The 26272-nt window shown below is 43.1% G+C and overlaps 1 protein-coding gene across 1 annotated transcript in view; it reads right to left on the reverse strand.

The window, feature by feature from the left end:
* Positions 1–236: 236 nt before the first annotated feature.
* The window catches only part of pdhx (pyruvate dehydrogenase complex component X), a 126052-nt gene continuing 100016 nt past the window's right edge, over positions 237–26272 (reverse strand). The window contains exons 8-11 of the mRNA XM_084334305.1: positions 21375–21433; positions 16467–16625; positions 5825–5889; positions 237–1734 (exon numbers count right to left, since the gene is read on the reverse strand). Of these exons, the coding sequence (XP_084190431.1) occupies positions 1479–1734; positions 5825–5889; positions 16467–16625; positions 21375–21433 (539 nt within the window). The 3' untranslated portion in view covers positions 237–1478. The remainder of the gene's footprint in view (positions 1735–5824; positions 5890–16466; positions 16626–21374; positions 21434–26272) is intronic.

Below are 26272 nucleotides of genomic sequence, written 5' to 3' on the forward strand. Positions count from 1 at the left end.
CCCCTCACACGCCAGGGGCAGCGCACACATCTGGCGTGGCGTGTATATTCCCCGGCCGGCAAATTAACCCTAATTGGGTTCCTTGGCTGATGCAATAATCATTACACCGTTTCAGGATTTAGATCCTTAATTAAGTACATAATGTTTTTTACGGACACATCTGTATTAGCATTAGTGAGTGTGGAGTCAAATTATTACGACACAGGTTAAATAAGAGACTCAAAACACGCCTGGTCTGGTTGAACAGAAAAGATGCGCTTTATTGGTTTTCAACTGCAAAAGACACCAACATATCAGTTCATTATTTATGTATTACATAAATGAGCATTTTAGATTTTTATTTTTACGATGTTTGAAGATGTTTGAACATGAACCTGGAGTATAGCGTGTCGAATAGAGAATTCAATTTATTTTTGCTCAACATGGCCAACAGATTACAGCCCAGTATGGTCACAGGAAGTAGTCAGAATCTCAGTTTGGGGCGCGACCACACGGGGGGGGGGGGGGGGGGGGGGGGGGGGTTGAAATGCAGTGCTTTCGATGGCCAGTAATAAATACATGATACAAATTTACAAAAAAACAAAAAAGGTCTATACAGCAGCATCTGTGTACATGTGTGGGGACGTGAACTCGTCGTGACGGGAAGCCGATGATGATGATGATGTGGCTTGGACTTACGATAAATATATAAGGGACTCTTCCACTGGAATAACTGCTTCATAGATATATACAAACACGCCGCAAGTGCAATTGGACATCTCCCTCGCGGGCGGCGGGATAAACCGTGCATCCTCTCTCTCTCTCTCTAGCTGCCGCTCACGTTATATAGACCTCCACCGCCGACAGCAGTCCCGTTTTAACACCTCCGTCGCAAAGCCTGGCGACCGCGTGTCCAAAGCAGAGGTCATAGACAGGGTAGATAGTCTACTATATACAAGAACGCCACTAGCCTGTAAGCCTTGACCCAATGCGATGGCAATAATGGATAGTTACTAGTAGGGGTGTAACGGTACACAAAAACCAACGGTTCGGTACGGTACCTCTGTTTTGAAGTCACGGTTAGGTACGGGTTTTCGGTACAGTGGGGGGAAAGTTTGGCTTTCCATGTTCCACTCTGGGGTGATGTAGTGTGCAGTAACTAATTGTACTTGTAGGGCTGTCGACGAATATTCTATATTGAAATTAATAATTTAGTTTTGAATTCAATTATGCACGAAAAAAGAAAAAAAAATCTGCACGTGTGGTTGTGGTTAACGACCTACCGTTGTATTCGTTAGGTCCAGTACTGAAACGGTTCGGTACGGATATGTGTACCTTTACACCCCCAATAGTTACATGAGCTGGAATCGGCTGAATAAGACCTACGCTTGTATAGCAAGCATGAAACCGGCTTCGTTACAGGAGGTGCTTGTCCGTCTCTCTTCCCCACTCGTCTCCTTTTACATCCAGTCCCCTCTCTCTCTCTCGTGGCGTCTCTCTCAGGCCAGGGCCATGAGATGTGGCTGCTCCAGGTTGGCGCGGAACTTGTCCAGGAAGCGTGAGGCCAGCTCGTCGTCCACCAGCCGCCCGTCGCTGGACAGCGTGACGGTCATCAGCTGAAGGGTGCGCAGGGTCTGGTTGTCCTCGGCCACGCGCAGCTCGGCCCGCGAGGAGCCCACGGCCAGGATGCACGACTGGGGCGGGTTGATGACGGCGCTGAAGCCGCGGATGCCGAACATGCCCAGGTTAGAGATGCTGGTGCAAAAAAAAATAGAGAGAGGGTTCAGTTCAGTTCAGTTCAGTAATTTTTTATTTCGGGTTTTGGACACAACAACAATGGTCATCCCATAAATCGGCAAAGTTTTACCAGCTGCTATTGCAGGATTGTCCAATTGTCCGAAAAGGGCTGAAGGGAGAAGCACTAGGCTTGTCGGGCCCTGCCCCTGAAGACTTACGTTTATATATAATTTTCTTTACATTTACATACATACATACATACATAATACATACATAGTTATAGTACACATTACAGTACATATATATAGTACACATTACAGTACAGTATACCTGCAGCATATAATAGTATATATAATAGTGTATACAACACATATATAATGTGATATGAGATATATAGTACATGATATATACGGTACAATATAATATAGTGCCATACTACGACATAAACAGAGAGGGAGGGGTGGGAGAGAAGGTGGGGGGAGGAGAGAGAGACGAGGGGAATGACATCATTAGTCGGCGAGGCTCGGCGAGGAGGAACAGGCAGACAATTAGCTAAGGGGCGGAAACAATGGTGTGAACGGGTCATTACAGGGAAAACGTGCCATTTCACAATCTTAACCCTTTCACTACCACACTACAGAAGGTTAACCCCCCCCCCTACTATCACACTACAGTTTGTTTGTCGTGTGGCAGTGAAAGGGTTAACATTCTACAGTATATTGCCGCAGTGGAAGGGTTAACTGTTTGGTAGTGCGGCAGTGACAGGGTTAATGTGTGGTTTTCAAAGTACTGCTTTGAAAGTCGTTAAGCCCTTTTTGGATGAAGTAGGTCCTTAACCCCCCGCCCCCCCCCCCCCACACACACAATCAGATTCAGATTATTTTAGTGTCAGTCTTCTAAATATACATACATACAGCTCCTCAACCGTAGTAGATTTGTAAACATAGTACACAACGTATATTCTATCTATACAAACGTATACAATACAAGGTATATGTTAGCAGCAATAATCAACATGCGTTATGTGTGTTTCAGTACATGCTTTTGTGTACATGGAACACTTTTCTAATAGATATTATTGACATAATATACACGTTTTTGCAGGTTTCATCCCTAAATATTATAGTTGACAAACATCTTTATTGGCAGCTATTACTAGCCACAAAAGCATGGAAACTAAATTATTAAAAAAAATTATTCAGATTTACAAAGCAGTTTTGTTTGAGGGACACAAAATGGCATGTTTTCCTATAGTCACCTGAATAAAGTAGACAAAGCACTAGGTTTAGGGTAAATAAATAGACAGCATTAGGTTTAGGGTAAATAAATAGACACAGCATTAGGTTTAGGGTAAATAAATAGACACAGTATTAGGTTTAGGGTAAATAAATAGACAGCATTAGGTTTAGGGTAAATAAATAGACACAGCATTAGGTTTAGGGTAAATAAATAGACAGCATTAGGTTTAGGGTAAATAAATAGACAGCATTAGGTTTAGGGTAAATAAATAGACACATCATTAGGTTTAGGGTAAATAACTAGACAGCATTAGGTTTAGAGTAAATAAATAGACACAGCATTAGTTTTAGGGTAAATAAATAGACACAGCATTAGGTTTAGAGTAAATAAATAGACACAGCATTAGGTTTAGGGTAAATAAATAGACACAGCATTAGGTTTAGAGTAAATAAATAGACACAGCATTAGGTTTAGGGTAAATAAATAGACACAGCATTAGGTTTAGGGTAAATAACTAGACACAGCATTAGTTTTAGGGTAAATAAATAGACACAGCATTAGGTTTAGAGTAAATAAATAGACACAGCATTAGGTTTAGGGTAAATAAATAGACACAGCATTAGGTTTAGAGTAAATAAATAGACACAGCATTAGGTTTAGGGTAAATAAAGTAGACACAGCATTAGGTTTAGGGTAAATAACTAGACACAGCATTAGTTTTAGGGTAAATAAATAGACACAGCATTAGGTTTAGAGTAAATAAATAGACACAGCATTAGGTTTAGGGTAAATAAATAGACACAGCATTAGGTTTAGGGTAAATAACTAGACACAGCATTAGTTTTAGGGTAAATAAATAGACACAGCATTAGGTTTAGAGTAAATAAATAGACACAGCATTAGGTTTAGGGTAAATAAATAGACACAGCATTAGGTTTAGAGTAAATAAATAGACACAGCATTAGGTTTAGGGTAAATAAAGTAGACACAGCATTAGGTTTAGGGTAAATAACTAGACACAGCATTAGTTTTAGGGTAAATAAATAGACACAGCATTAGGTTTAGAGTAAATAAATAGACACAGCATTAGGTTTAGGGTAAATAAATAGACACAGCATTAGGTTTAGGGTAAATAAAGGGTACAAGTGACTATGAGGTGTTTCCCCATGAACACATAAAAGACAGAGATGTACCCTTCCCTTCCCACCGACTTGTTGTACAGAACTTGTAAGTCGCTTTGGATAAAAGCGCTCCGCTAAATGACTAAATGTCTGACGATTAACGCAGCCGGAATAAACGGCCTACACTTCACTGTATGTGGTGGTGAGTAATAATCAGCCCGGGGACAGTTTCCCGTTCGCCTCAGCGAGGACATTATGCCACAGGCCTGGGAGGACGGACGGAGGAAGGGACCTACACACATACATCCTCGGAATGGACAGGGAGCGCTGCGTTTCTATAGGAACCAACCAACCCTCCCTCCCTCCCTCCCTCCCTCCCCCCCTCCCCCCAGGCGCCATATATATCTAAATGACGCCATTAATTCTAATGAGTTAAAAAAGCCTCCCTTCCACTCTGCAGCCATTGATGATGGCGTAGTAATTGATGGCCCTTGTCGCCCGAGAACACACTGGGTTCATGCCTGCGTGAAACATATAACATGCATAAAATATGGACCATCTACGAAGCCGCCGTTATAACTCCTAATAAAAACCGGCTGAGCTACACGGGAAATTACATGCTTAGCTTGTGACACGAAAGATGAGATTTTACAGATGAAATGGTTCTCTTGGATTTATATTGAATTACATTTGTATTTGAATGGAGATGTGTTAAAATATCCCCTTCACTCAAAAGCTGTTTTTTGTTATGGTTAACTCCTCTTGGAGATATGAATTTGACTGTACATATTGTTATTTGGAGATATGCATTTGGCTACAGATTGTTATTCGGAGATATGAATTTGACTGTACAGATTGTTATTTGGAGATATGCATTTGGCTACAGATTTTTATTTGGAGATATGAATTTGACTGTACAGATTGTTAATTTGAAATATGAATATACAATATAAGGCCTATAAATGACCTTATTATGGCCAAGTCATACATCCATGGATCGGGCCAAAACTCCCCTTTCCAATGGTAGAGTTCAATCTGGATTTAGTACCACCAGGCGCCCGTTTCAGGGCAGCAAAGACCGTGAATAAAATCTACTGTAGTACAGTACTTTTTTATAATGAAAAATGCTCCGCCATTTTTCATCAGATTGAGACACGTTTTTTTTTCTAGATGTTCACAGAAAGGTAAAGAAACAAGTTCTATATTATGGCAATACCGTTCAGGTTTGTTCGACCTGTGAGACATAATTACGAAAATAATGTTGAAAAAAGTTTTGACAGGGGCTGGGTAGTGGCGTCTTATGAAATTCGAAAGCGACCCGTTTCCGAAGCAATGCACGGATAATTTTATTTTACTCATATTTTGCTAATAACACTTCAAATCATTGGTAAACAAACGTAGTGCTGAAAAATATACACTTTGACTGCTGTTTTGACAGGGTTAGGGTCTTTATAGTCTTGGCTACATTTGAAAAAGAAACGCAACATTAATTAATACCGACTGTATTGATCTATTTATGATGAGCGACAGCATACAGTTGAACAGGTTTAAAGAACACACTAGCCTAGCTCAGCACAAATGAATGGAAGCGGATGCGGACCACTAGCCTAGCCGTTAGCCAAAAAACACTTCTTCTCCCAGAGTTTTGAGCTACGCTAGTGGTCTGTATCCGCTTCCATTAATTTGGGCTATACAAGCGAGTCTCTTGGCGTTATGACTGACAGACGTGCAGAGACAGTGAGGTTTACCTGAACGAGCCTCCTTGATATTCCTCAGGCAGTAACTTCCCGTCCCGAGCCCTTTGAGCCAGCGCCTGCAACATGAGAGAGTACAAGTGTCCTAAGTCCCATTATCAAGCATAGAATAGAATAGAAATACTTTTATTATCCAGAGGGACATTTGACACTGCAAATCGCTCAACATTTAGACAGAACAGGTCACGAATAAGAATAACAAAACAAATCAAATTGCCTAAGAATAAGAATAGAATACAATTGAATAAAAATAGAATAAAATATACAGTAAATAAATACAGTACGAATATACTGAAGTCTACAGTAGGTGTAATATTGCACAGACAGCGCTGTTTCAAAACTAAGATGGTAACTGCCGCTCTGTGCTCAGTGAGGCTCAGTGATGCGTTGTAAAGTCTGATGGCTGTTGGAATGAAGGACTCCCCGTGCCGTTCAGTGCTGCATTTAGGTAGTGTGAGCCTGGCACTGAACATGCTCCTCCTGTCAGCCAAGTCTGTGTATATAGTGGGTGGGAGGGGTTTTCCCTGATGGCCTGGAGCTTAGCAAGGCTCCTCCTCTCCGCCACCCTCGCTAGGGAGTCCAGCTCCACCCCAACCACGCTACTGGCCTTCCTGACCAGCTTATCCAGCCTGTGTGCGTCCCCTGCTCTCAGTCCGCTGCCCCAGCAGGTCACAGCGTACAAGAAGGCGCCCGCCACCACCGACTCATAGAACATCCTCACCATGAAACAAGAAAAGGGTCCCACTAAGATAAGATATTCCTTTATTGATCCAAATTCTATATTCAGAGTTAATTACGTTTACTTTTCTCATATTTATATATTCAGATCAAATTCTATTGACTATATATATGTCTTTCTACTATTACCCTGCCCATACCTGTACCCCCACTCCCCCATGTTGCTATGACGCCAGCAATTCCCCAAGAAAAGGATCAATAAAGGAATATCTTATCTTATCAACACAAACGGACTACCCAGCTCAGTGTTATTGTAGCAAAGATATTTATTGATTTCCTTTTTGTCCAGGGAGACGATAAAGTACCAGACAATCACTGTCAGTGAACATAGATGGGGGCTGGATAGCTGTGCTGTCAGGGAGCATAGATGGGGGCTGGATAGCTGCCTAAGCTTGGTGTTATACTGATACGATAAGATAAGGTATTCCTTTATTGATCCCCTTTATATGCAGGTATGTACAGACATATGTATATATATTAGCCGTATTACTATGAAACTAAATATATCAGAGCATTTCTCTGTCTGAAATGTACACAAATACCTCTACTCCGAGTGAAATGAAAATCACAGAAATGTGTATACTATATTATTATAATATTTCAAGATATATAGACCTTTTCAGAAGAAGTCCTGTCGCTAGGGGAACAACTTGGGAACAAAGGGGATCAATATCGTGCCAGTTAGGGTACAGACCCTCATCTGGACCTTTGTTTACACTTTATTATTTTCATATTCAGAAATAGTATATAAATATTCATATTTGACCTGGTAAAATAAAGGTAAAATAAAGAAATAAATAATTAAATTGTTTATCTTTTTATATTCAGATTTAATTAACTGAATAATTAACCTCCCCTCCCCCTCGCTGCCCGAATTTCCCAAAGGGGATCAATAATACAGGGAGGTACAGCGATGAGGAAGGGCTTTGACATTCACAGGTTTTAAATTTTTATTTAATTTCTTTCATGTTTTACATATATAGTTTTTGTTTTTAGTTTCGCATAGATATATATTTGTTTTGTAAGGTTTTAAATTAGTACACTCATTTGAGTAGTGGAAAAGGGGTAGGATTAAATAAGTGTATACTTCTTCCTACTCCTTTTCGAACATGTAAATTGAGTTATGTTTTGCTTTTGTTTATTTACTTCTTTTTTTTTCATTTCATTTCTTGAGATCAATGATTTGTTTTGATTTTATATGGTTTGTATTCATTTACATGTGTCGAAATAAAGATTTCAAACCAAATCAAATCAAAATCAAATCAAGTCAAATAAAGGAATATGTGATCTCATCTTCTCCGAGAGTCTCCACCATGACCACGGTGTGTGCCATTGTATATCAAAATTGCAAATACAAAACCACGTCAGTAACAAATAAATTTCTACACAGTTGGGATAAACACCGTTATACAGATCACAACATTTCTCCTGTTGTGTGAAACATGCCACGTGTCCATGTTCCCCGTGCCAGATCATCCCTACGGTATTGTTCATTTCCACAGCCGTGCCACACCGTCGATCACAATCTCAACAAAGGTTCCGATTATTGCACAGTGCAACCGGCGGATTGGTCCATTCAGGGAAAACTTGATTACATTGCCAATACCGGGCATCGACGGAAAAACGCAGTCCATCAGCCCGCCCCCTGTGTGGCGCTCGAGCGGAGAGAAAGGGAGCGGACGTGAGCCGGAGCGGACGGGAGACGAGATGAGTTTCCACATGTAAACAAACCGTGAGTCGTAAAAACGTGAGGTAAAATAGGCCCACTTCCCCCTCATCAGTCAAGCTACGTGAATCAATAAGCGACTGGAGCGTGGGACCGCAATAATGAGCTCGGAGGCGACGCGGCTCGGCTGCACGTGGAGGCGTACGGGGGGGGGGGGGGGGGGGGGGGGGCGTCTGTATCGAGCTCAGCGGCGGCGACGCGGCTTAGTATTGTCGTTTGTATCGTCTGGTGTTCTTGTGTTCTCTTCTTTACTCGATACTTCTTTGCGTGATCCTTTTTAGATCCTATGAACATGCGGCACAAACACGGCTGCACCACAGTCGGAATGTAATGTTGAGTTTACAGTCGGACCCAGCGGTGAGAGAGGATAGGCAGCGTGTGTACAATGGCCTATATCTGATTGAATATGTAGTGAAGGAAATGATTATTTGATCCCTTGCCGATCTTGACAAAGTTTGCCCACTGACAAAGAAAGGAACCGCATCGAGGGGAGGATGGACAGTGTACCGTTACATCTTGGGTGACTCCCTCCCTCCCTCCCTCCCTCCCTCCCTCCCTCCCTCCCTCCCTCCCTCCCTCAGCAGGGACACTGAACATGGGTGTTCCAGCACGACAACGACCCAAAGGAGTGGCTCCAGAAGAAGCACATTCAGGGCATGGAGCATTCAGGGCATGAGCCAGAGCCTCCACCCCTTCATCCCAGAGAACATCGGTGGAGGGAGCTGAAGCTTCGGGTGGCCAAGCGACAGCCTCCACAAACGTAAGGATTTGGACGAGAGGATCCATCTGCAAAGAGGAGTGGACCAGAATCCACAAGGGTTTCTCCGCCAAATATTAAGTCATGTTTTGCTAGGGGATCAAATACTTGTTTCACAACCTATGTTTTTGTAGGTTTTTATTGATTTTTGCTACCGGGCTGTCCGGTAGAGAGAGAGAGAGAGAGGAGGAATGGGAGATAGACCGGGGGAAGACATTGGGCAAAGATCACCGGGTCCGGGAGTCGAACCCAGGTCGGCCGTGATGCACCGTAGTGCTGTATGCACCCGGCCTAGACGGTTCATTTCTTTGTCAGTGGGCAAAACTTACAAAATCAGAAAATGGATCAAATAATTACGTCCTTCACTATGTACTGTACTACTAACCAATCTCTCTCTCTCTCTACTTTGACTCTTTCAACTCCATCAAACCGATGCTGCACCATCGTAGGACTGAACCCTGTACCACGCATAGCATTTATTCACATGATGGAATTGCACCGCCAAGGTTATTGCAGGGATCAAACCAGTATAGAACACGTCAAAAGACCAGACGACACGACGGGGTGCACAGGGGACGTTCGTGATAAGAGTACGGAGCTAAACAAGCAATCCGACGTGCCGCTGAGCACGCTGTGCTCCATCCAGACCACATGCTGCATTCAATCACAGCCTAATAAGAGGTCGTAAATCCTGCTGGAACCGAGCTACCGTCTCCGTGACTCAGACTGGCGGCGATGCACACGTATAGAAGACTTTGAGTTGGCGTGAATGTCTGCACAACGCCTGTGTTGTATTGTGTGTCTGTGTGTGTGTGTGTGTGTGTTTGCGTGCGTGAAAATTAAATTGCACGAAATTGCATTTCGATAAGTCACTGTGGGAACTATTGGACTACTTAGTGACACAACAGGGCAAACGTAGAAAACGTTGCTACCATTTAACATGTCTCCTCCTTTATCCTTTAATTTTTGTATCACAAACAGTACTGTATTTGCAAATCTGGTATGTCATACATGGATAGATGTAGCAGTACTGTCCATCTGTATGTCTCATGTGTGTCATATATGTCATATGATGAATTGAAAATGGGGGACCCTGATGTAAACAAGACGAAAGTCTTTCCTCTGGTCTGCATCCCCTTAACAATAGTGTGTATTGAGCCGTACTGTATTGTACCCATTCTGCAATCTGTTAATAAAGTTTTCAATCAATCAATCAATCAATCAATCAATCAATCAATCAATATCTTTTCTGTTCTCACAGCTGCTAACAGACTGCCACCTGGCTAGCTAGGGAGCGAGCCGTACCCAGCATGCGTTATGAGAATAATACAAAATTTATAATCTGTGCACGTGCGTGTCCATCCAGACAATCATATCTGGAGAGACTGAGCAGAATAGAATCAACACAACATCTGGTCTGAGCCACTATGTTGCCCACTGAATCATATACAGGGTATTATTACACTCCGCCGCTGTGGGTGACAAACAATAGGATTTCCTCCCAAGGACGTGATCCGTGTGTCTGTAAGATCATAAAGACACAGGAAGTGATGTGTGTGTGTCTGTAAGATCATAAAGACACAGGAAGTGATGCGTATCTGTATGTAAGATCATAAAGACACAGGAAGTGATGCGTGTCTGTAAGATCATAAAGACACAGGAAGTGATGTGTGTGTCTGTAAGATCATAAAGACACAGGAAGTGATGCGTGTCTGTAAGATCATAAAGACACAGGAAGTGATGTGTGTGTCTGTAAGATCATAAAGACACAGGAAGTGATGCGTGTCTGTAAGATCATAAAGACATGCTTCCTGCATGCGAGTGTGTGCATTCGGCCTTTACACAAAATAATTCGTCTTGGACCAACTGGCAAAGTATCAGCCCTTGGCCACACAAATTAGAGGCCTTGGCTATGGTTTTGGTATTTCTCTGGCATGTTCATAAACTGGTCATTAGTGGCCTGAGTGCAGCGCTGTGGAGAAGTGCCAAACAGCGTTGTTGCCAGATTCAGTATCCTCTCTGCTGTAACGGCTCATAGCCAGATGGTGAGGCGCAGAACATGATTTCTGTATAAATGGTAAATGGCTGCATTTATATATATATATCTCTTTTATCCAAAGCGCTTTACAATGTGTTCCTCACCCATTCACTCACATACCGATGGCAGAGGTGACCATGCAAGGTGCCAACCTGCTTATCAGGAGCAGTTAAGGGTTAAGTGTTTTGCCCAAGGACACTTCGACACGCGGGAATCGAACTGGGAACCTCCGGATTACCAGACGACTGCTCTACCTCCGGAGCCGCTGCCCCCCCTGTATCCAGATTCCATAGTTGTTATGAAAGCATGTTGAAACTCTGTCCTTTGAAAACCCAATGGGCAAATGTGATTTGATCTGCGGATTCCATAAAGTATGTCAAATGTGTACATGTACAGTATGTGCTAGTGTTGTCACGATACTGGAATTCCGACTTCGATACGATACCTTGAAAAGTATCGATATTATCGATAAAAAAAAATATATATATATATATATATATATTTGTTTTTGAACACATTTTTCTTTTGTTGCCGGTTGATTCTCCTCAGCTTCTCTCTGGTACTATAAGAGAAGATAAATATAACACTTTTAAAACCCTTTGTTTATCTTTAGATCACACATTTAAAAATAACTGTTCATCTCACTTCAATAATTTTTATTGCAGAACATGGTATTTTCTCAAGCAGACAGATGTAAACACTGTAATCTGTGTTGCATGTACCTGACAAACTGAACTGTTATTACAGTCATATTCCGACTTAACTGAATGCACATGTGTGTGTGTGTGGACTACTGTACTATTACAGGTATTGAAATGAACAATGCAACTAATTTTTTTTTGAATAATTAAATATCGATATTTCGGGAAATGAGTATAGAAACCGGTTTAAATATTCAGAATCGATATGTATCGATTTTTCGATATTTTTGACATTTTTGACAACACTAGTATGTGCGTGTACAGGTGTGTGTGTGTGTGTGTGTGTGTGTCTGTGTGTGTGTGTGTGGATGGGCGCACATTTGTGCTTAAAAGGGGAACAACACCGAATTACTGAATTCATCCATGTTATATCTATGGTCGAAGAGGGTCCAGAAATACTTGTGGAAATTAACACCTCCCTCCAAAATCCCCAAACTAAGAGGCTTCCGTCCTTCGTTTAATGGGAATTGATGGAGAATGCTCTCATTAACAGGCGTGAAAGACATAATGTGAATTGCAGTCATGGTTTTGGTGAGACATTATTCTTCGTCTAGACACCCACTAGATAACGTAATGAATGAGGAACAAATAGAATCGAGCGCTCCTTTGAAGGATCCCAATTAGCATTTAAACTAGGCTTGGGTAGTGTTCACATTTGAACGGTACCCTTCTTCGGTACTTCACTTTGTAATAACCAAGGGGCGAAACTTTAGTTTGAGAAGTGTGTGTGGGGGGTGGGGCACAATTATGGGATGGGAAATATGTGCGTGTGATGAAAAAAAAATTGTGCGTGTGAAGAACGCACACGCATGAAGCTCAGATCATACCCAGGACGATTTACATTTAACATTTAACAGTACTTTATTTCATTAGCCGCACTCCTCTCAACATGTCATTGCACAAACGTACACATCACAGAAAAAGTCTTGCATATTAATTAACATTATATAATGTTAGTTTTCGAACTGTAAAAAGCGAGAGGGACAAAAACAAGATTATTAAAAGTGAGGGGGACATGTCGTACACAAACGTACACATCACAGAAAAAGTCTTGCATATTAATTAACATTATATAATGTTAGTTTTCGGACTGTAAAAAGCGAGAGGGACAAAAACAAGATTATGAAAAGTGAGAGGGACAAGAGAGCTTTTTCTTCATCAATTTTTTTTGACATAATAAATTTTTCAATACAAATATCCTATTTCAGCCTGGTATCGGACCGATACACAGGTATCCCTAGTCGCCATCTTGGGATGTTCACGCACATCGATTTGGATCGAGAAAACGCTATGTCAAAAACAGAGGAATGGATGAAGGAAAAAAAACTCTGAAAACACGAACTAGCGTGATACTAAAACACGTCACAACACGCCAGGGATCCAAGCAAAGTGACTCGATCTGCTGCATTTTTAACAAGTTAACAAGTTAACAAGAGAATGTTATTGTATCTCAATGATCTTTGTTCTAAAATGACCGCAGTAGGCGTGCGACATACAAGTTCCAATACCCAGAGCCCAGGTATCGGGACTGAAAAAGTCAGATCGGTCCATCCGCCAATAGCAACTCCTCGCCCACTTCATATTCTCTACAGACCTCCCCTCTTAACCCTTTCACTGCTGCACTACCAAACGGTTAACCCTTTCACTGCCACACAACAGCAGGTTAACCCTTTCACTGCCACACGGCATAAGGTTAACCCTTTACTATCACACTACCGACGGTAACCGTCGGTAGTGTGATAGTAAAGGGTTAAACTTATGTCGTGTGGCAGTGAAAGGGTTAACTTTTGACCACAGAAACGTTCTAAATAGGCCCCTCAGTAGTTCCCGGTGCAATGTTTGTCGATACAGTCGCTGCTGACGGGGAACGAGCGGGAGGCTGAAGCCGTTCCCATGGCAACGGCACAGCGACAGGACACTTCTGAAAAGGTCTAGGTGGACGGGCGACAATGCGCTGCAGACAACTCTAAGCAGAACAATGGAGAGTCACAGACACATTTTTTATCCACTTTTTCTCCCATCCCAATTTTCATATCGTCCAATTCAACCCTCCCCTGTCTTCGAACACTGTTTCTTGCCTCCCACAAGCCGGCTGCAATGTGGACTAAGTCATACATAGCACAAGTCCCCTCCGGTACTTGAGGTAACAGCAGTCGCATCTTTTCACCTGCGCGGCTCGATCTCTCAGCGTCGAGGGTCTGGGCTTTGGAGGGACACGCCGCCCCCGTCGCTTCTTGATTCTACTGCGCAGGCGCACCAACCGACCCGTAGGAGTCGCTGTCGTCCACAACGCCCGATCCCCACCCTTCAGTTTCCCTCCCCGTAATACGGCCAATGTGTATTACTGTGGACGACCAGCTAAACTGAAAGCAATGTGGAGAGAGCGGGGCTCGAACAGGAAGCATCCTGTTCGAGCCTAGTCTCCAGCATTCGTTGCGAGCGCCTTGCAAACTGCGCCACGTAGCCGCCCACAGACGCAGAACTCGTAGGGACTGGTCACCTAATGTTATCTCACAATATCCTGCACTTATCCTGCGATTAAAAAAAACGTCACAAATTGCATTAGAATTTAGTTGAGAAAAGCAACCGCAAAATCAAGCATTTCGGGGTCACAATAATCACAACAGAAAAGTGCCTGTGAAATCCTGGTGACGGATGTTATTTATTTATCTTAGATGTGTTTTTCCACCTGTAATGTCATGAACGTGAACCACGGGACATGGCAGGAAAGAAAGAAAATAAAAACATAAAAAAGATAACTACCAGTAGTAGGGTGGTCAACACTCACAAAATTGCTATTCGAACTATTCCAATACTAAGCGAAAATGGGAATCGTAAGGAAATGCTGGGATCCTAAGGAATCATCTGAGATGCAGCTCAACACTATGTTAATCTTTTATGTGTTAAAATGCAATACACATGTTTTTATTTTAATTTATTTATCACACCTATTAACTCATTGGACGCCGGGGATTAGCCTCATCCTGTAGTAGCTACCGCCAACCGCTGTAAACGATGGAAGTCGCTCACCTTGTTTGCAGGGCTATAACTATTTAAATATTATAGCTATATATGCAATACTATGGCCCATTTGACATCGAATATCTATCGTTCAAGATGTGAAAAAGGAATATTTTATTATTATTTTAATATTTTAATATTTTATTTAATATTTTTTATATATGTTTTATACCGTGGTGAATATAAGTATGGTTTTAGAGCGGTTTAGGGTAATTCCTGGGAGGCCAGCAATAGGCCGTGACGCATATTATACTGTACTTAATCCATTGGCATTTCGTCCCTATACACGCTACAATAAAAAATTCAAATGCATATGATCGGTATATTATGTTCCATCATGCATGCATGCATGAAAGGGGGAGGGGTCGTTTCTGATTAATTGATTGTCAATAACGGCATTCGTTAGTACAACAGCATACGCTGATCAGGGCGATGGCTATGAAAACAATGCACAACCAAGCTGAAATTGACGTTAAATTGCTCTTACCTGTGGCCGGTGAGATTACAAAAAAATTATTTGATTGCCATCTGCTAGATCGTATGTCCATTTGGGCCACGACATAACCCCCCACAGCATAATGAATCGGGCGCCCCGAAAACTATTCAATGCGATCGGGTGAAGATATTGATCCACGTTACTAGAAAACTCTGCCCGGATGACTTTCATCGATGCACAGAGAGATACACAGAGAGATACACATGGAGTGCAACATCGGCCGCATACCACCAGGCGGCGGTATTGTACTTCCATATGGTCACACAGCCTTCCTGGATGATTTATGAATGGAAATAGCGAATAAAAGACATAACGATCCAATAACGTATATATATATATACATGGTTGGCGTTATTCGATTGGCGGACAAACACGTATATATACGTGGACGGCGCTGATTGGGTTAAAATGATTAACGTTTTGAGTGTATAGAGGCTTGGGACATTATATCTATGCCCATTCTCACAATCAATTATGTCAATAATTGGGTTGGTAGTACCACTGGTGACACAGATCTAACACCCAAACCAGGCCTGTAGCTGCCAGTAGTTTCTCTAAGACCTTACTTATTCTTACTCAAATAAATAGTGACCCCAGAATAAACTTGGATACAAATAAAGTCTCAATTCTCGCCCCCTATTAGATCTAAGCGCAGCATTTGAGACGATCGACCATGATATCCTAATAAATCATCTAGAAAAGTTAGTTGGTCTTTCTGATTCGCCGTGCGTCAACGAGGAGAGAACACTGCGAGAACGCCAGCTGGTATCGATAGTGCAGAAAGTATCGACATTGCGGGAAATGAGTATTGAAACTAGGGATGTCCGATATTATCGGCCGACCAATATTATCGGCCGATATCGGCAGTAAAATGTGATATCGAAAAATATCGGTATCGGTAAAAAAAAAATAAAAATAATAATAACAACAATATTTGTTATATATATATATCCAGTGAAATGATTAGTTACCTGAAATTATTCAGTTTTTTGGGGGGGGAAACCCTGCATATATCGGTATCGGTTGATATCGGTATTGGTAAAAAAGCCAATATCGAGCATCCCTAATTGAAACTGTTTTAAATATTCAGAATCGATATGCATCTAAAAATCGATATTTTTGACAACACCAGTTCCGTGCGAAGGTCAGCGCTCCCTACCTTGGCAGTGGCTGAGATCTCCTCCACCCTCTTGCTGGCGGCGTCCCTGATGATGGGCGTGATGAGGCCCTTCTCCGTAGCCACGGCGATGGAGATGTGGATGGAGTCAAGCGCTCGGGGACCCTCTCCTGACCAGGTTACGTTGACATCTGGCATCTCCTAGTGTCAAGGGTCAGAGGTCAGGCAAGGCTGTCAGATAACGTCAGATGGGGGGGGGGGGGGGGGGGGGGGGGGCGTGCTGCATCAACTCAATGGCTAGCTCCGTGGTGGGAGTCGAGCTGGTCAGACTAGTTATATTCAGAGTCAATTATATAGTTTACATTGTTTATTTTTCCTCATTTTTATATTCAGTGAATTATATCCTTTACAATTAATACATTTTTCACATTTCCATATTCAGATAGAATTTGATTGCCTATATTTATGTCTTTCTACTATTACCCTGCCCATACCTGTACCCCCCCCTCCCCCATACTGTTATGATGACGTCCGAATTTCCCCAAAGGGATCAACAAAGGATTATCTCATCTTATATATACAACTGGAATACATTGAAAAAACAATTAACATCACAAGGATTGGAGGACATCACTTAAACGCATTAATTGTCAATAACTGTCAAACTAAATGAATGTGTGCGCAACACTATTTACAATTCTGGGGATATGTGTGAGAATTATGTGCACACAAATAAAATGCTCCATTACACACATATTACATTTTGTTGTCCTCCCCCCCCCCAACTGCCTAGCTATTATTATTCATCGATTTGAGAAAACCCATCTCTCCTGAAGACTGTTCTGACGATATCCTCAATTCAAATGTCAGGGAGGAGGGTGCAATTAACTGGGAGTCGAAGTCTATTTTTAGGACTGTCACGAAACGGTCTGCCTCCTGCCAACCAGCCGATACAGACAGACAGACAGACAGACACACACACACACACACAGACAGACAGACACACAGACACACAGACACACAGACACACAGACACACAGACACACACACACACACACACACACACGAAGGCAGGAGGCTGAGTGGCTGACGGAGGAGATGATTGGCTGCAGGCGACACCTGCAATGTACCGACAGAATGCCGTTGCTTAGGAAACCAATTTTGTGAACAATTCCGATGCCTCTAAAAAAAAAGCCTGTTAACCCTTTCCCTACCACACTACAGAAGGTTAACCCTTTACTAATCACACTACAGACGGTGTAAAGGGTTAACCTTCTGTAGTGTGGCAGTGAAAAGGGTCAACAGTCTGTATTGTCGCAGTGAAAGGGTTAACCCTTTGGTAGTGAAAGGGTTAACCCTTTGTCGTGTGGCAGTGAAAGGGTCAACCTTCTGTATTGTTGCAGTGAAAGGGTTAACCCTTTGGTAGTGCGGTAGTGAAAGGGTTAAGCTTAGACAGACAAAGATGGAGCCCTGTGGACCGACACGCAGATTATGTCCAGACACAAGGCCAGAGTGAGAAGGTAAATGGCTTACTTTAAAAAGGTGCTGTAGGTGGTGTTTTTATGTTAAGATAAGTGTTAAATAGCCCTATATTCCAACAGCCATCACTGATACAGAGTGTCTGGTCAGTAACATGGGTCTCCCAGTCCCTCCGCTCTGCAGTAAACAGTCATCACTGATATAGAGTGTCTGGTCAGTAACATGGGTCTCTCAGTCCCTCCACTCTGCAGTAAACAGCCATCACTGATATAGAGTGTCTGGTCAGTAACATGGGTCTCCCAGTCCCTCCACTCTGCAGTAAACAGCCATCACTGATATAGAGTGTCTGGTCAGTAACATGGGTCTCCCAGTCCCTCCACTCTACAGTAAACAGCCATCACTGATATATAGTGTCTGGTCAGTAACATGGGTCTCCCAGTCCCTCCACTCTACAGTAAACAGCCATCACTGATATAGAGTGTCTGGTCAGTAACATGGGTCTCCCAGTCCCTCCTCTCTGCAGTAAACAGCCATCACTGATATAGAGTGTCTGGTCAGTAACATGGGTCTCCCAGTCCCTCCTGCTCTGCAGTAAACAGCCATCACTGATATAGAGTGTCTGGTCAGTAACATGGGTCTCCCAGTCCCTCCACTCTGCAGTAAACAGTCATCACTGATATAGAGTGTCTGGTCAGTAACATGGGTCTCCCAGTCCCTCCTGCTCTGCAGTAAACAGCAATCACTGATATAGAGTGTCTGGTCAGTAACATGGGTCTCCCAGTCCCTCCACTCTGCAGTAAACAGCCATCACTGATATAGAGTGTCTGGTCAGTAACATGGGTCTCCCAGTCCCTCCTGCTCTGCAGTAAACAGCCATCACTGATACAGAGTGTCTGGTCAGTAACATGGGTCTCCCAGTCCCTCCACTCTGCAGTAAACAGCCGTCACTGATATAGAGTGTCTGGTCAGTAACATGGGTCTCCCAGTCCCTCCACTCTGCAGTAAACAGCCATCACTGATACAGAGTGTCTGGTCAGTAACATGGGTCTCCCAGTCCCTCCACTCTGCAGTAAACAGGCATCACTGATATAGAGTGTCTGGTCAGTAACATGGGTCTCCCAGTCGCTCCGCTCTGCAGTAAACAGCCATCACTGATACAGAGTGTCTGGTCAGTAACATGGGTCTCCCAGTCCCTCCGCTCTGCAGTAAACAGTCATCACTGATATAGAGTGTTTGGTCAGTAACATGGGGTCTCCCAGTCCCTCCACTCTGCAGTAAACAGTCATCACTGATATAGAGTGTCTGGTCAGTAACATGGGTCTCCCAGTCCCTCCACTCTGCAGTAAACAGTCATCACTGATATAGAGTGTTTGGTCAGTAACATGGGGTCTCCCAGTCCCTCCACTCTGCAGTAAACAGTGATCACTGATACAGAGTGTCTGGTCAGTAACATGGGTCTCCCAGTCCCTCCACTCTGCAGTAAACAGCCATCACTGATACACAGTATCTAGTCAGTAACATGGGTCTCCCAGTCCCTCCGCTCTGCAGTAAACAGCCATCACTGATATAGTGTCTGGTCAGTAACATGGGTCTCCCAGTCCCTCCGCTCTGCAGTAAACAGTCATCACTGATATAGAGTGTCTGGTCAGTAACATGGGTATCCCAGTCCCTCCTCTCTGCAGTAAACAGCCATCACTGATATAGAGTGTCTGGTCAGTAACATGGGTCTCCCAGTCCCTCCACTCTGCAGTAAACAGCCATCACTGATACAGAGTGTCTGGTCAGTAACATGGGTCTCCCAGTCCCTCCGCTCTGCAGTAAACACAAGATACATTTCCTGGTAGCCCTTCCCACTTTTTCCAAATCAGGAGAGAGAACTGTGACGGCCCCCCGCTCTACCTGCTAATTGGTGAGTCTGCTGCCTCTCCGGGAGCATGGTAGAGGGGGTGGCTCGTCAGCCCAATTAGACTCACCTGGGCAGTGAGCGCTGCCTGTATACAGTATGTGTCCCTCGTTAATCTTCTCTCTCTGCTTCTCCATCTCCTATGAACCGGTTATCCACCACCCATTGAATGATAATATTCCTACTTACACCACACTTCCCTTTTCACTCATCCACACACTGCATTCATCACTGATTCTTATACATATTTCATTGTTTGTCAATTATTGTTTGTATATATTGGTTTAAATAAATGATATTGTTAAATTACTTTCACGTGTGGATTCCCCATTTGTCACAATTGACCCGTTTTTGTGACCAATTGGGGGCTCGTCCTTTTCGTTTGTTTGGTTTAGTTGGTAGACCTTTCGTTGAGATTGACTTTGTTTTGATTTGTTGTAATTTGGCCTGGTTTTGTTGAACTATTTTGTTAGATTCTTTCTGGCATTTGGTTTGAGTTGCTATTGGGACTGTTTGCTTGGCTCCATCTGGTTCTAGAAGGGCTAATTGGAAGGGTTAACTAGTGTCTGTGATGTGACCTAGATATTTTTACTTATTTCAAGAAATCTTGCCAAGCCACATTCGCTTACTGCACTGGTAGATTATTAGACTTGTTACAAGGACACATTTGCTTAAAATAGTTTTTATTTCTTATTTTGTCAGACCATTTTTTTGCAGTGTGGAGTTCTCTCCTGAATGGATAAAGTGGGAACGGGATACCAGGTATTTTGTGTTTACTGCAGAGTGGAGGGACTGGGAGACCCATGTTACTGACCAGACACTCTATATCAGTGATGGCTGTTTACTGCAGAGTGGAGGGACTGGGAGATCCATGTTACTGACCAGACACTCTGTATCAGTGATGGCTGTTTACTGCAGAGTGGAGGGACTGAGAGACCCATGTTACTGACCAGACACTCTGTATCAGTGATGGCTGTTTACTGCAGAGTGGAGGGACTGGGAGACCCATGTTACTGACCAGACACTCTATATCAGTGATGGCTGTTTACTGCAGAGTGGAGGGACTGGGAGATCCATGTTACTGACCAGACACTCTATATCAGTGATGACTGTTTACTGCAGAGTGGAGGGACTGGGAGACCCATGTTACTGACCAGACACTCTATATCAGTGATGGCTGTTTACTGCAGAGTGGAGGGACTGGGAGATCCATGTTACTGACCAGACACTCTATATCAGTGATGGCTGTTTACTGCAGAGTGGAGGGACTGGGAGACCCATGTTACTGACCAGACACTCTATATCAGTGATGGCTGTTTACTGCAGAGTGGAGGGACTGGGAGACCCATGTTACTGACCAGACACTCTATATCAGTGATGGCTGTTTACTGCAGAGTGGAGGGACTGGGAGATCCATGTTACTGACCACACACTTGATGAGTCAGAGTGTAGAGCTATTATTTTAACATGTAGACCACTTATTTTAACAAACACTAAATACCCCTTACAGCATCTTTAAGTAGATATACAGGCTTACTGAATGGATTAAAACAAGGCGGAGTACTTACTTTAAGTGTAACAGCAGCTGCCTTGATGATGAAATCGTTCACAGACACTTTGATTTGTTCTGAAAAGAGACAAGAGACCACTGTTTTGAAACTCTTAAATTATATATGCAATTTAAGAGTTCTACACCAAGGATCTACACCAGTACACACATGCCATGTGGGTATTCCAATGTGCGGTAGGCTAGGGTGTGTTAATGATTAGATTAGATTCGAATGCATCGTCATTATACAGCAGTACAGCACAACATAAAGTTGTTTGGTATAATGTAGGTACAGTATAAATACACTGGTAGTGAGTCGTTTTCAACCACTCTCTGAAGTGAGCACAGTTCAAGATTCAAGAGTTTATTCATCACATACATACTGTACCAGGGCATACAGTGAAATACGGTTGGCCATGCCCACTACGATTGTGCAAAAATACAATAGTAATAATAGTAAATAGTAATAAAATAAGTAGAATAGACATGATAAAATATACATGTTAATAAATCCCTTAAAGGCACTGGGTCCTATGTACACTTATACAATATACAGTTTCTACGTCTATGTCCCTATGCTATACTTGCTGTTACTAACTATACTATGCAATAATCACAACATGTTAAGTGTCCTTTTTCCCCTTCCTTTAAAGTGTCCTTTTCTTGTGTGTTTAAAGTGACCTATGGTGCGTTTGTGTGTGAGAGAGTGCAGGATGTGTGTGTGTGTGTGTGTGTGTGTGTGTACTGTATGTGTGTGTTCATGTGTGCTTGTGTGTGGAGAGATCAGTGTTCAGTGTTCTGATGGCCAGAGGGAAGAAGCTGAGCCTTAGAATCAACCTAGAATCCTAACCCATCCTTCACGGCACCCTTGTTGAGGAGCTCTGGTGCCATGAGACCCCTCTGCTAGTCGAGACCACCCGACCCAGCGGACCTCTCCATGTGTTTAGCGCCGTGGGCCGACCCAGCGGACCTCTCCATGTGTTTAGTAGGGCTGAGCCCGAACGTTCGTTCGTTACATTGGCATTCGAATTCTAAATCAACATTCGAATACATTTTTTTTAATAATAATAAAAAAATTAAATGTATATCTTTTTTTTATGTGTCTATTCATTCTGTTTAAACCAATGGGGTTTTTCTTCACAGTTGCAGATAAAGATTAGGCTACACTAATATTATAGTATTAAAACTGATGAGTTATATTCATTAAATAAAGTTGATTTAATAAAAAAAATAATACTAATTTAATCAGATTAATCACTTTATTCAAATTGAGGATTTAGTTTGAGGATATAAAAAAAATAAAAATAAAAAAGTGAAAAAAAATTAGATTTAAAAAAAAATATTATTAAAAACGAAGGTTCGAACATCCGTTCGAAAAGCCCTGACGAAGTTCGAATCCTAAAAACAGGCTTCGGGGACAGCCCTAGTGCTTAGCTCCGTGGGCCGACCCAGTGGACCTCTCCATGTGCTTAGCTCCATCTCCGTGGGCCGACCCAGCGGACCTCTCCATGTGCTTAGCTCCATCTCCATGGGACGACCCAGCGGACCTCTCCATGTGCTTAGCTCCATCTCCGTGGGCCGACCCAGCGGACCTCTCCATGTGCTTAGCTCCATCTCCGTGGGCCGACCCAGCGGACCTCTCCATGTGCTTAGCTCCATCTCCGTGGGACGACCCAGCGGACCTCTCCATGTGCGTAGCTCCGTGGGACGAACCGGCGGCCTTTTTGTTTTTATTCTTTACAACCTGCCCATTAGTGCCAGACGGTTATGAACGCCGCAAGCGGGATGATTTAACAAGCTCACCGTGAAATCGCTCTGCTCCTGAACAAAGGGAGACAAAGGAAAACAACCGGGAGAGAGAGAATCCGTCGACACAAAAAGCCCTGCTAATAGGCCTGGACGGACGTTTCCTCCTCCGACAGGAGACAGGGCTGGGGGGGGGGGGGGGGGGGCTGTGTGATGCACGACGACTAGGCTAAGCCAGGCTACGTGAAGCTAATTACACGTCGCAGTGTGTTGGAAGAACACGACACTTCAAGTCATCTTGATGAGGACATCGATACATTCTATTTACGGTATCCATGGTTTCCTTTAAAAAGGCACCAAAACAGAAATAATTATTATATTATTATACTGACTACTGTTATTCATACTGATATTTCCTGGTCAAGATGCTGGAAAATATACCGCAAAAGAGATTAATATCTTTCCCACCATTACCCTGCCCATACCTCCCCTCCCCCATGCTGCCATGACGCCCGGATTTCCCCAAAAGGATCAATAAAGGAATATCAATAAAGGAATAAAGGATGAGGCCATTGATAAATAAATAAGAGGTTCATTCTATGTATGCTCCTGGTATCCATGGTTTCCTTTTAAAAAAGGAAACCATTAGGACTACTTTATTCCATACTGATAGTTTCGGGTCAAGATGCTGGAAAACATCCCCCAAAAGCAACTGTTGGGACAAGCAAACAATGTGGGCTGCTGGGTGAGAAGTTGGAGGCGATGCAGGTAGAGGCCCCCCTGGTGTCCTGGGTTGTGGACTATCTGACGGGCAGACCACAGTACGTGCGCCTACGGAGCTGTGTGTCAGACAGACTGGTCAGCAACACCGGGGCCCCGCAGGGGACAGTCCTCTCTCCCTTCCTCTTCACCGTCTACACCAACGACTTCCACTATCGGTCAGAGTCCTGCCACCTTCAGAAGTTTTCTGATGACTCTGCGATAGTGGGATGTATAAAGGACAGTGACGAGAGGGAATACCGGGAACTGGTAGTGGACTTCGTCACATGGTGCGATATAAACCACCTGCAGCTAAATGTGGCGAAGACCAAGGAACTGGTTGTGGAGCTGGGGAGGAGGAGGAGTGCACCTGTGACCCCCGTTTCCATCAGGGGCGTCGATGTGGACATGGTTGAGGTGTACAAATATCTCGGTGTGCACATCGACAACAAACTGAACGGGTCAAAACACGCAGAGGTACTGTACAAGAAGGGCCAGAGCCGACTCTACTTCCTCAGAAGGCTGAGATCCTTCAATGTCTGTACAAGGATGTTGAGGATGTTCTATGAGTCGGTGGTGGCGGGCGCCTTCTTGTACGCTGTGACCTGCTGGGGCAGCGGACTGAGAGCAGGGGACACACACAGGCTGGATAAGCTGGTCAGGAAGGCCAGCAGCGTGGTTGGGGTGGAGCTGGACTCCCTAGCGAGGGTGGCGGAGAGGAGGAGCCTTGCTAAGCTCCAGGCCATCAGGGACAACCCCTCCCACCCACTATACACAGACTTGGCTGACAGGAGGAGCATGTTCAGTGCCAGGCTCACACTACCCAAATGCAGCACTGAACGGCACAGGAAGTCCTTCATTCCAACAGCCATCAGACTATAGAATGCATCACTGTGCCTCACTGCATCACTGAGCACAGAGTGACAGTTACCATCTTCCTGGACTCTTAGTTTTGAAACAGCACTGTGCAATATTACACCTACTGTAGACCTCAGTATATTTTTAGTGTATTTATTTACTGTATATTTTATTCCATTTCTATTCTATTTTATTCTACTCTTATCTTAGGCAACTTGATTTGATTTGTTCTGTTATTCTTATTCGTGACCTGTTCTGTCTAAATGTTTAAATGTTGAGCGATTTGCAGTGTCAAATTTCCCTCGGGATAATACAAGTACCGTAATTCCTCTAATAGTAACCCCGGCTTGTATTTGTTTCAACTGTAGCGGATACCAGGCTTGTATTAGGAGGAGGCATGTATAAGAGAGAGGCCTATATTTCTAATTTTCAAACAGATCATAATGAATAAATCAACATTTTGTGTCAGTTTGAACCCAGTAAAATGTACTGGGTTCATTTATTGAAACCAAGTACTGTATGAAGTACGGTAGTAAACAGTGCAATTACAGGTGGTCAAAAAAAGTTAAATAAAGTAAAATAGTGCAATCACAATACTGGTATAATAATAATAACTTCGTTTTATACAATTCTGAGGTAGGCTTACTCTCTTGGTAAACATTAACACCATACCATTATATGGTATTTACTGCACAGCCAGGCCAGCATATAACAACAATAACAAAATATACCCGGCTTGTATTAGGAGGCCGGCTTATAATTGCTTAGCTCAACAGCGCACCCGGTCATTAATAGAGACCCGGTTTTTAATTGAATACCGGTTACTATTAGAGGAATTACGGTATTTCTATTCTATTCTATCTATGTTCTCTTCCTCTACTTCTGGCTTGTACCAATGTACCAGCCTTCTCTAGAATAAAAACAACAACTAGAAAGGTGTGCTCAGTAGAGCGCAGATCTCCACCAGGCCACAGTCACACATTTTATTTTCTAGCAGCCTACACGTTAGGCAAGGCTTAAGTGTAGGGGTGGGGCAAACATAGATCACTGCACTATGGCATGTTGTCATTGACCGATCTGAAAAATATTCCAGAATCCAGGTCAACAGCCTGCCGTCAGTGACATTTCATCCCTGTAGTTTTTGCGAGAATAGCTGCAGACAGAGGGATAGACGCAAACGATTACATGATCTCCTCCAGGCAAGATAAAAAAAAAAATTCAAAAGAAATTTAGCTGAAGCAACATGCTGGTTACTGTTGCGTAAGAGGACACGTTTAGCTCAGTTACAGTTCAACGGTGAGGCTGAGGAAGTGGAAGAGTTGAAACCACACTATTACACTTTCACACTCATCAAATCAAATGTATAGCCCGAGATCACATGGGCTGTACAAGTATTCGTGTACAAGTCAAGAAGAAACATCACAAAAGATCAAAAACAAAAACCACCATAAAATCCAAATATGCAACACTCCCAGACGTTCCCCGATGAAGATAAGGGACGACTCACTAAAAACCTAGCAATAGGTTTAGAAACTGGCCCCTGTAAGTGTCCTA

Source organism: Notolepis coatsorum (assembly GCF_963971535.1).
Source record: "Notolepis coatsorum genome assembly, chromosome: 18".
In the NCBI taxonomy this organism is placed as follows: Eukaryota; Metazoa; Chordata; class Actinopteri; order Aulopiformes; family Paralepididae; genus Notolepis; species Notolepis coatsorum.